The 11,887-nt window shown below is 39.0% G+C and overlaps 1 protein-coding gene across 1 annotated transcript; it reads left to right on the plus strand.

Moving 5' to 3' along the window:
* Positions 1 to 13: 13 nt before the first annotated feature.
* NHLRC3 (NHL repeat containing 3) lies at positions 14 to 9,421 on the plus strand. The gene is made up of 7 exons (XM_068182069.1): positions 14 to 148; positions 1,207 to 1,356; positions 2,239 to 2,386; positions 2,870 to 3,070; positions 4,236 to 4,327; positions 6,204 to 6,316; positions 6,793 to 9,421. Exons 1-7 carry the CDS (start codon positions 101 to 103, stop codon positions 7,019 to 7,021), a joined length of 981 nt encoding a protein of 326 aa, XP_068038170.1. The 5' UTR covers positions 14 to 100; the 3' UTR covers positions 7,022 to 9,421.
* Positions 9,422 to 11,887: the final 2,466 nt, after the last annotated feature.

Below are 11,887 nucleotides of genomic sequence, written 5' to 3' on the forward strand. Positions count from 1 at the left end.
CGGCCACCGGGGCGATAAGGGAGGGGCGGTGGCCACGTGGCTGCCGTGGCAACCGGCCCGGCCCCCGAGAGGCGGGAGCGGCCGCGGGGCCGGGGCGGCCATGGCTGGGACGCTGCTAGCCCTGCTGGCCCTGCTCGGCGGCTCCCAGGTGCGCGGCGGCCGTCCGGGGCTTCGTGCCAGGGCCTCCGGTTAGGGTGGACAGCGGGGAGGGCCCGGCGGGGCCGCTGCGAGGGGCGCGCCCGGGGCGGGGGGCGCGGGCGGCGCCCTGGGACCTGTCCGCTCTCGGTGCCTCCCGCGCCGCTTGTGCCTTGTGGGTTCCGGGTGGAGACTGCGGCCCTGGGCGGCTTGGCAGCCCCGCCGAGGTAGTGCCTGCGCGGGGCGGCCCCTTCCAGGGCGTTCCAGGCGGCGTGCTGCGCCCCAGCGAGGAAAAGGGAGTGTTTGGGTGACTAACCTCCCGCTTGATACTGACAGGTGTTCTCCTTGCCCGATTGCTCGCGGTTTTCCTTCGTGATAGCCCAGCCTGTCTGTCCGCACTGTTTGATCAGACCCTAACCCTAACCCTAACCCTAACCCTGGTCCAGGCAGGGCGAGGAACAGAAGTATCAGGTGGCCCTGGGTCACGTTACTTCTTAGCTCTGTGCTGAGTGCTCTGTTTCAATGCTTAGCTTCCCCTCTTCTGCTGGAAAAAAATAGAACACGAAGGTGGAAGATTTTTTTTTCCCCCGTTATCGTTTAAAATATATACATTGACCCGAGTCTGACTGTTCCTGGCATTTTACACTTCTTCATTTCCAAGGTGGAGTTTTCATTACTGACCTGTGTTTTTTCCTTTTTACTTTCACATCTTGAAGTGGCTACTGAATCTGGTGCATTTGGAACCTTCTGTACTATTTTCCTCATTTTGGAGAGTGATTTACAGATATTAACAGCAGCTCTGGTGTAAGAAATTTCAGGGTTTGTGTTTTGCTTTCTAATTCCAGAGTTCCCCAATCCAAAGGACTTGATTAGCTAGTTTTCAGATTGTTAAAGCTTTCCCATTTGCAGTCCAAACCCCTGGCTGCAAGCCTGCTTCTATTTATCTGTCTTGTAATTTAAACTGAGTGAATGAATTCATGATGCTTCAGCACACAGTCACTTTCTGCTGCTGTTTCCTTTGATCCCACCCTCATGGAATTTAACTACTATATATTTATTTTGTATTCTCAGGTTTTAAAAGCAGAGTACTTCTCTCCTTGGAAGGGAGAGCAACAGATGTACAAGCTGGACATAGGCTGGCCTAAAACTCCAGAACACTTCACTGGCCAAACATTTTGTGTTGCTGTTGACTCTCTCCATGGTTTGGTCTATGTAGGACAAGTGAGTGGAAATATTTTTTTTCTCTCTGTGTTGTTTCTGTGGTTTTTTTCCCTTTAAAGTGTCTGCTTAAGATAAGGATATATATGTGTGTGTTTATTTACATGTATTTACATATTTGGAATAATGATTATGTCAAACTCAGAGAAAATATAAACAGAGATGTCTCTGCTGTATCTATTTTTGAAAGCAGTTCTGGCACAACATTTGTTTGTGGGTTTTTTTTAAAGCATTACATTTCCGTGGTATGAATGCATGATCCAACTTAACTGACTTACAGCAGCTTGTTCCCTCAGCTGTAAGATAAAATGTGATTCTGGGGCAACTGAAACTTCCATTCTTTGAGGCCTTGTCCCGTGAAATCAAAACCACACAGCTCTTTCAACCAATTAGAGTAATTGGAGTTAAATTATTTCCTCTACCCAGGTCCATGTGTGATTATCTCTAGGCCATGGAAAAGACATTCTCTCCATGGGATGTGGTGAGAATTTCTTGTAAAGCATAGTATGAGTACTTGGGTGCCATGCAGCTAACAAGCCCTGTTGTAGTTTCTCATGCCCATTACATTGGGCACACTTTTCAGCAGGAACACAAAATCGCAATTCAACCTGAAGACCAGGATAGCTGCAGGCACTTGGCTGCTCTGAAAGCTGGACTATGTGTGATGTAAGGTGACAGTCTGGACTGACTGGAATTTTTTTTCATACTAAATTTAGACCCATATCTCTCTTTCCTTTTCTAGCTGGAAAAAGAGTTCCAGCAGACAATCATGCCAGGATATTCTTTCAATTCATGAAACATTGCAAAAACTTCAGAAAGAGGAATTTTAAACTGTGAGATTACTTACTTAATAGGTTTTCTTTAGAACTTTTTTTACCTTTTCAGCGGGGAGACAATGTGCCAAAGGTACTTGTATTCTCAGAAGAAGGCTATTTTCTTCACTCCTGGAATGATACAGTTGAAATGCCTCATGGTATCTTTGTATGGAACACTGCAATAGGAAGTTCAGTGTGGATCACAGATGTTGGAACAGGTATGCATTGTGGTGATATGAGAAATACTCAGTGGGGAAGAAAATGTAATATTGCTTTAAACAGCTCACTTATTTAAGTCTCTCAAGCAATTCTGAGATAGATTTGTGCTTTACTTGCTACAAACAAACTTCTCAGGTGCTGCACAAAATAGTCTGAAGTTTCATGAGTTGTGCTATGTGTCTGCTTACAGCTGCTAAGATTGGTCAGCACTCTTCCCTACCACCCAGAAGTATCAGTGAAAAAAGCATGATAGACATTAGCCTGGCTAGACCCAGGTTTAGTGATCCTAATACAGTGGATGAATAGTGTTACAGCCTGTGGATTTACTAACCCACTGTCATAATCTCATTATAGAATTTTAGTCTGTTAGATGTATTAATATCACTTACTTTTGAGTATCAGATTTTCAATCTTTGCAGTCAGTTTTAATACTTACATTTTGTTTTAAGATGTTGTTGCACTTTCTTTTTTCCTTGATTCAGGGAAATACGGACACACAGTGAAACAGTATAGCCCTTTGGGTAAACTTATGCAGGTCTTGGGCACACCTGGTAATGCTGGTTCAAGTTTGATTCCCCTGCAATTTGATCAACCAGCAGATATCTTTGTGGAGGAAACTGGAGAAATCTATGTTGTTGATGGAGACGGAGGAATGAACAACAGATTGCTCAAACTAACAGATGGTATGGAAAAAGGAACTCTTGCAGTAGTTGACCACCGAAAACTGGATTTTAAATAACATGGATTGGGAATACTTTTAAGCAAGTACTAGGCAGAACTGTCATTTAACTTTAGTTTGAGGACGTTATTGAGTCAGAACCTGTTTTACTCCTCATTACTTCAGGAGAAATCTCCTAGTCATTCATGAGAAGAGGCTGAGAGAGTGACTTTGTTCAGTGTCCTGGCTACCCCAGGACATTCAGTCTCCAAGAAAAAAAGCTAAAGGGGATTTTTACTGCTGTCTTAAGTCAGTAAAAGGAGGCTATAGAGAAGACAGAGACACATATTTTTTTGAGATATACTGTGAAGAATGAGGAACACAGAGCAAAAAATTCCAAGAGGGGTGAATTTCAGTTTGATTTTTGTTAGAAAACATTCAGAGTAAAGGTGGTCAGACAATGAATGACAGGATGGGCCAAAGATGGTTTGCACTCTCTATTCTGGTAAATGCTCAAAAGCTGATGAGTTATGGGCAACTTCATCTAACTTAAGAGTTGGATTTTTTATCAAGGCTAGTCCTGCTTTGAGGAGCAGGTTGGACCAAGCAGTGTCTGGAGGACTTTTATACTTTAATTGTTCTGTGATTCTAATTAGCCCACTCATACTCCTCAGTTAGGGCAGTGACTAAAGAGTCTGCACATGTCCACAGTTGGAATAAGTGGAGGAGCTACTGTTTCTCCATTTTGCTTTCATAAAGCAGATACTTCCCTAATACCTAGTTTGCAAAATGGTAAATTGTTAAAAGTGAAAACTTCCAGGTAACAAGTCTTAAAAATCAATTTAGGAAATAAATGAATAGCATAATCAGTCACATTCTTTTTTTTTCCTTTTTGTATTTTTTTTATTCGGTGTTTTACGGTACCTTGGATTATAGCTCTTGTGTATTACTGGCTACATTTTTGTAATCATAATCATGAAACTGCTAATAACAATCCAGTAGTCACTGTAGTAGTCATGTTTTCTCTCAGATTTATGTATTGGGAGTACTGCTTTTAAACAGTTTAGAAATGTCACCTTTTACAAATTACCCAAAGTAACTTTGCAAGAGATTGACTTAAAAGCTAGTTTATTTGTTGTTTTCTCACTGTGATTTTTTAACTTTTATTTTTCATGGTGCTCACTGTTCAGACTACAAAGAGCTATGGCTGACTGGAACAAATGGGAGCGGCATTGGTCAGTTCAAGATTCCTCACAGTGTAACAGTGGATGCTTTTGGACGGGTAAAGAATTGAGGAGATTTTTTTATTTCATCTTTCAACAGACTTGTTTATATGTATTTGAACAAAACAATCTATTTCTTTTTTGTTTAAGCTGTTGTGATCTGTGTCACTTTATGGAGTTACATTTTTTGGTGTGGTAGTCCTGAGCTGAAGTTTCATAGTGCAGGTTCTATGGAAGCAGCTGGCTCCAAGGTTAACACCAGGATCCTGACCACTTACACTGTCAATGTCCATGCAACAACAGTGTTCCTCCTGCGGTTTGTAACAGGCTGCCATTGTGAGATTACAGGAGAAGCATGTTCTGTAATAAATAAAACCACTGCTGTTTCTTCATGTAGAAGCAGCGGCCTGCTCGGGCTATCCTGACCTTGATTAACAGCTCTTCTCCCATGGGAAAGTACATACCAAAGGATCAAGTCCAGCCATAAATATCTGTGCTTTGATGTAAAACCCAGAAAACTGGGCTGTGAATGTGTGGGATGAATGATAAGAGCTGGAAACATCAGCTCTGCTCTTTTTGGTTTTTTTTTATTACTTTGTCTCTCCTGCTGGCTGGCTGTGTAGTTGATCTTAAAACTTGTTCACAGAAGAAACATGTAAATACTCAAGTGTGTTTATTAAAGATGATCCTGCTAGATGACAAAGTAGTGGTCCGTTGCCCTCAGTCACTACACTTCAGGGGGCTTTAATTTCATATTTGGAAATTGCAAATAAGCTTTAGGTGATAGTGAGGCTCTAGCTAGGTTGTGGATGTTAGTCTCTTTTACACGCAGCTCAGGGCATTCCAAGAGTCTGCTTCTGCCAGGTGTTAATTGTAGTCTGGCTTTTGGTCTTCCAGTCCTAGAGGGGAGTTATGCAGTTGCTTCTTAATCTGTTTCAGGGAAAATAAGATTGCTTCACTAAAGCACCACTGGTTGAAGCTAATTCTGCTGATGCTGTCTGAATCAGAATAAGAAGTGTATATAAAAATCAGTTTTCTGCCAAAACTGGCAGAGTGGGAGAAAAAACAGGAGGAGCATGGTCACTTTATGTTGCAGGGTAATTGTGAGTTTATTAATTTAAAGATAGTGACTGGGATGAGCTATGATTTTACTGCCAACGTAGTGTTGATCATCAGTTTGGGTTGAGAATTAATTGTTAATTCATAAGAAATCTAAGAGAATGCTGTAATAGTGCTTCATTTAAAAACAGTGATGAAAGGTCTACGGTTATGTTTATTGCTCCCTTTTTGGTGATACCCCAGAAAAGTCACGAAGTTTACTTACCAGACTGATGACTTGTCAACAGCTAAAACTTCAATGATCGTTGTACAAAAAATGCCTTCATTGGAACTGTCTTGTGGTATTGCTAGCTTGCAATGTTTGTGAACCCAGTTAACACAGCGTGGGACAGAGACAAAAAGTGGTTAGACAAAACCAGCTAAACATGCTCTAAGTGTTTAAATGGCTAAATATTTGTAGTAGTATTAGGTATTATCAGGAGTGTTTGCAGATCATGATCATGAAATGAGACTACCATTGAAAAAAAAAATGCAGGTGATAGACCTTTAGACAGATCTTCAGAATTTAATAGGTGGAAATATGTCCTCATTGTGGGGATAAAAATCCTACCAAATATATCATATAGCCACAAAAAAAGAAGAGAAGGCACTGATTTCTCTGTGAAAGTAGTATAAAATAATTTGTGTATGTTAACAGTAGGTCAGTTTTGGTTTATATCTGGCAGTCAGATCTATTGATTTAGTTTTGAATGGGAAGGTATACATTCTTCCAGGGTACATTCTTCTATTTTTACTACAGGGAACTTTGCTCTTGTAAGAAACAAATGCATTTAATTTGTTCTATTTATTGACAGCCATGATTTTTCTTTTTAACAGGTATGGGTTGCAGATAGAGGCAACAAGAGAATCCAAGTTTTTGATAAAGTCACGGGTGAATGGCTTGGGTCTTGGAGCGGCTGTTTTTCAGAAGATGGACCTTATTCTGTCAGGTATTGTTGAATAGTTATAGGAGCACACCATTTATGTAAATAAGGTGTACTTTTACTGGTGAATTAAAATATTGGTATTTAATGCCTGCTGACAAAGAATTTAACCATTGAAATAAGGTGCTGGGTGTCCTAACGTTTGCAAATATCTGCACAGTTGCATCTTGGCAGGGAAAGCCTGGCTTTATAGCAAGCCCTGGATTTGAGTGCAGTATTGGGAGCTTCACTTCAAAGTTGTTATGTTATTAACCTTACTGTTGCAGCTTTTACAGGAAGAAAGATTTTCTTGAATGAGTTTTCTGTAGCATGTCTCAATGAGCAGCCATACGAAGAACAAGGCTTACAACTTAATTCCCAATGTTACATTGCATTCTGTTGGTCATAGCCTTCAGAAGGGTGATTGTTAAAGAGGTTTTGTTTCTGATAAAATGAGATGCCATATGGAGTTCATAGTTCAAAAATATGTTTATCTTTCACAGGTTTACTGCTGATTACAAATACCTGATTGTAGCTCAGCTGAATATCAACCGGTTGGCAATCTTGGCAGCACCTCCAGTTGGCTCCATTGGGGACTGTGCCATAGTCCACAGTGTCCAGCTGGCTGATGAAACCAAACCACACCTTGTGGATGTAGACATGAGGAGTGGAGCAGTTTATGTTGCAGAGATTGGAGCCCAGCAAGTACAAAAATATATACCCTTAAACTGATGATTTCCCGCAACTGCCATGGCACAAGCTGTGTGGCATTTAAGACCTATGACCACATTTCCTTGAATTCTTTATAGCTTGCAAGCATAGAACTGCACAAGTGCTCCCAGAACTCTAGAGCTAAGACTCTGTCCTAGCTGTTCTGGAGAAATACTTGGTCTTGAGCTCTTACTTGTTTAAGTAATGATATGGTGGCTTTTACTTCTGTCACAATTGTAAAATGATAAGCATTTTAATTTTATTATATAAAAGTTTACGAACACAACTGTTCATCTTAAATGCATGGAGTCAACTTGGGGCTCTGCTTAGCCTGTGTGTGTTGTTATATGGTCAGAAATGTCTGAAAGAAGTTTTACAAATTATTTCCTGGGAGAAGAGCACTTCATTTCAATGTTTCTTCACTTTGTTTTCTGAATGGTTGTGCTGGTACTGTCCAACAGAGAATAGAAGGATGTGTCACAATGTTAAATTAGATGCTGCTGAATATTGGTGTCAGTATTGGCATCTGCCTTAGGTGTTTAATGACATAAGTATTGAAATCTGTTTTCAGCTCTAGCTAAAACCAAAAATGCTGTAATAAGCTTGAGCTAAATTGATATTAGACACTTCAAACTAAATTAAAAGTATCTGCACAGCAGCCAAGAACTGATTCTTAACTAAATTAGTTCTTAACCTTATTTGATTTATATCAGCATGAGTTTTCAGTTCCATAAGATTTCATAGTGGAACATATTGAGGTTCAAGTCATGTAAGTTCCTCAAGAAAAACAAATTGCAATTTGCTAGGAAAGTCTTAATCAGCAGTAGGGACTGGGAGACATATGATTTTCTTCTGATCTAATTGAAGCTCTGTCAGTTAACAGCAAAGCATCTATTTTGATTTATTTACAGGACTCAGACTTCATCAACTTCATTAATGTGTAGAGTTAAGTTTCTTACACTATATTATAGCAGATGTCTCTAAGCTTTGTCCTAAAAAATCCTGCCTCTCCATTCCCAGAACAAAGTGGTTCTGCTTTCTTCACATGTTGCTACAAGATTTTAAATTCACTTTATAGTATAGAGGGAACCGGGTATGGAAGAAATGGGATGGGGAAGATGGCATGGCAGAAATGAGAACATGGATAACTGATTACCATGGTAAAACTGTGATCCACATTCCATATTTTCTAGCTCTTGAAAACTTATGAGAGGATTTTTGCTGTTTCCACACATTTATTGTACTGTGTGGATTATTTTAATGCTAATTACCAGCTAAGAGAGGTTGTTTTTTTCTACTTTCTTAGAAAGGGAATAGCGGAAACAGAATTGTACTGATAGGAAATACCTACTTCAGTGAATGTTGTCCAAAGCAAATGCTACTTAATTTGGTAGGTTTCAACCTATGATCACAAACTTGTGAGTCAGTAGATGGAAAAGCTGTTCAGAAAAGTCAGATTCATACTTTCTCTGAAAAGTAACTCAGCTATGGAGCCTGACTGCCTGGTTGCAGCACTATTTGAGATTAATGCACTAAATATGAAAGCTTTGTTGTTGGCCACATGCACAACAATAAGACCAGATCCCACCTGGGGCTGCCTGCAGTCAAGTCTTAGAAGCAGAACTTCAAGGTAATACACTAGCAAATACAGTCCATCACTCATGTGGTCTTGAATGGGAGCTAGTAAGCAATATTTATTTGCTGAAAAAGTAGCAGTACTTCCTCTAGACCTATGTGAATATGTCCACACAGTGTGTTGTGTGGCTTTTCTAACTAGTTATTGACTAGCTCAGGGATCTCTGCTCTGTGTGCAATTTAGCTATTTCTTGTCTACACAAGGTGGGTTTATTTTATAAAATTTTACTATAAAGTCATGATACTTGAGCATATCTGGTGTGTAGGGGGTCCAGGCATACCCATCTTACTTCACTACATCCTAATTTATTTTTCCTTTGTCACATCCATTTGAAAATAGAACTCCAAGCTCTCTGGGAACATGTTTTTGTGTTCAGTAAAGCAAGGTAGTGCACTTTTGGATGTTGACAAATAACTTACTTGTACAAGTTTCTGTTTGCTGCGTGATCAGCTCTTTTTCATGAAATTTTGGCTGCAAGAAATGGGGAGCATCCATCCAGTTTTGTGTGGCTTTACTGAAATAGGCCAAGGTGCCAAAATATGCCTTACCACTAGGCATTTGGGTATCTGTGATTACAAGGGACAAGGGATGCTTATTATTAATAATTATGAGCTGCTTAGACTCTATTTTATCTCTGTGTCTATGACTAGACTGAGAAAATTATTTTGTGCACTAACTTGCTAATTCTCTGAATGTTTTCTTATGTATTGCCTTGAAACCGATTTCTGAAGAAATGCATAGCAAGAGAATTTGATAAAATAAATTGAGAATTTCGCATTATTAAACTCTTGGGTGCTTTATTTCTGTATTAATATAAATACATTCCATTGTAATGGATTACTCTTCTAAATACAGGGCCCTCACCACTTAAATAAGGTATTTAATAATTTCTGATACCAACATTTGAATGTAATCTAAAATTCCATGTTATCTTTATACATCACTATTTCTGTGGCCAATCTCTTGCATTCTAATTTATGTATCAACACAAACACGTGAAAATCTCTCATGTTTCCCTCTGAACAATTAGTAAAATGAAATGATGAGTTACATAAGGGCCAAGTTAAAAAAAAATTAACCTGTATATCCTTATGATGCTAATCAGGAAATTAAAAATAAACTATCAAAACACTTCTTATACCAAATCAGGTTTTATTTTCAGAAAAGATTTACTGAGCACTCTGTCTAATTTTTAGAAGACCAAGAAGGATTCTCTATGGATTAGAAATACTTGCACAAGAGAAAAAGTGACATACTGCAGTGTTAACTAGATAAGAGAGAAACCTAAGGTGATTGCTAAAACTGTCCAGAAATCTAATTTTAGGTAATCAACACCAGCTTTTAAGTGTGAACAGTAATCACTGGAGTATTCAACTAATGGAGATAAAAATACCATCTATTTTAATGTCTCCAATTTTGCAGGCCTTTTTTTTTTTTTTTTTTGAGTAAGTACCCAGGCTGTTGACTGGATGTGTTTCCAGGAGGTAAAGACCAGATCACATAGTCCACTCTCTTCACAGAATCACAGAATGAGATGGGGCATCCACAACTTGATTGGGGAGCCTATGAGAGTGCCCCGTTATTTATGATTGTTTTGTAATGCTCAACAGTCTTTTTGTGTGTGTGTGTGTTCTCACAGTTGGAAATTTATTAACAATATTTGGCCAAAACAAAAAAGCCTGAGTCAGGTTTGTGCTATGCAAGATCAGGTCAGCGCCTTAATAAAAGCTGAAGGGGAGGGTACAAGAGTATGTTTGCTGGTCTGTTCGTTGCTGGGAGTTCAATGCCTCTGTGGGTAAGCTCTCTGCCTTACAGTGGTTATTAGCCTTTTTGAAGCATTCAGTAGTCACTTATCTCAGTTAGCACTTAATTTCTCAATAATTTCTATCCAGAGAAGCCTTCTCAAGCGATCCATCAGCCAGCAGTGAGTTTGCAGTCACTCAAATTGCCAGTACCCAACATAAGAGGGCACCAAACCCCTGCTGATGCTTGGGGGACTCTGTGTGAGGACCGACCTAACAGCTGGTGCTTCCTGAATGTTTTCAGTAGGTCAACAAAGATAATGAATTCCTCCAGACTTCCTTTCTCTTTTCAAAATAGACTGCTTTAAGCATAAGCTGATCATAGAATCATAGTAATTTTGCCCTATTATTATTGGATTTATGTCCATCTTGTATTTCCATGGTTTTCCTTGGGGAAAAAAAAGAGTAATTCAGTGTCCAGAGACAGCTGGATATTGTGAATTGATTCTTGTAGTCCTTACATCCTTTGTTTCAATTGAATTAATAGTGATATGTTGCTTTGGAAACATAGTGATTTATAACATTATAACTGTAGCAGAATAATTGTACCAAGAGAGTGATGCCAGTATGTTTCCCTACAGAGGTGACCCTGAGTGAGATTAGAACTAAATTTTCTTCATCTCATTCACCAGTTTTATTCTATCCCTCCTTTCTCAGCCTATGTTTAAAAAAATCTTGCTCTGGTTTTGTATTACTATTTTATTCTACTCCTTTGGAAGATTTCATCTGCAAAAATTGTATTTCCCAGTAGTTGCCATAAAAAGGTTAGAACACAGATTTTCTTCAGGTAAATGATTCAATATATTCAAATCATTCAGTCTTTCAGTGTTCATAAAACATTAAATTCATGTTGCTTATATGAAATTTTAAAGTAGAAGCATATGAATTGATGTACACAGGATGATTTGTTGCTGCATTAAAGCCAAAGTAACACTGATACAAATGAGGTATTGAATAGACATTCTTTATCATAGTATCACATGTTTCAAGTGTGAGGAAAACACATATAATTGTGTAAATGGATCTGCAAAACAGAGGTGGAAAATACTGCCTAGTTACAACAGGAATAAGCCTGGTAATTCGGTCTCAGCTGTGGAGGGATCTCTTACAAACAAATTAAGACTTGAGAAATCTCTTTAATCTCTTGAAGAGTCTGTATACTTAAATTCTTCCTAGTAGTCAATAAAGATAATGAAGGGGAGGCTTTATATTTAGTCTGGATTAATTTGTCTTCAACACCCTGTGTTCTGTTTCCAGGTAGCTTAGAGATTTAATATGGCAAATTTTTTTTCTTAGGACCCATGTAATCATTTACAGATGATGACCGAGTCATCTCTTCCTCTGCTCCTTATCTAAACTGTATAGATCAGAATACTTGTCTTGCAATGGAAAATTGGTAAGACTTTAATTTCAAAATGTTTTTATAGCACATTTTAATAAAAACAAACA

The sequence above is a fragment of the Anomalospiza imberbis genome, chromosome 2 (genome assembly GCF_031753505.1).
Source record: "Anomalospiza imberbis isolate Cuckoo-Finch-1a 21T00152 chromosome 2, ASM3175350v1, whole genome shotgun sequence".
Taxonomy (NCBI): Eukaryota; Metazoa; Chordata; class Aves; order Passeriformes; family Viduidae; genus Anomalospiza; species Anomalospiza imberbis.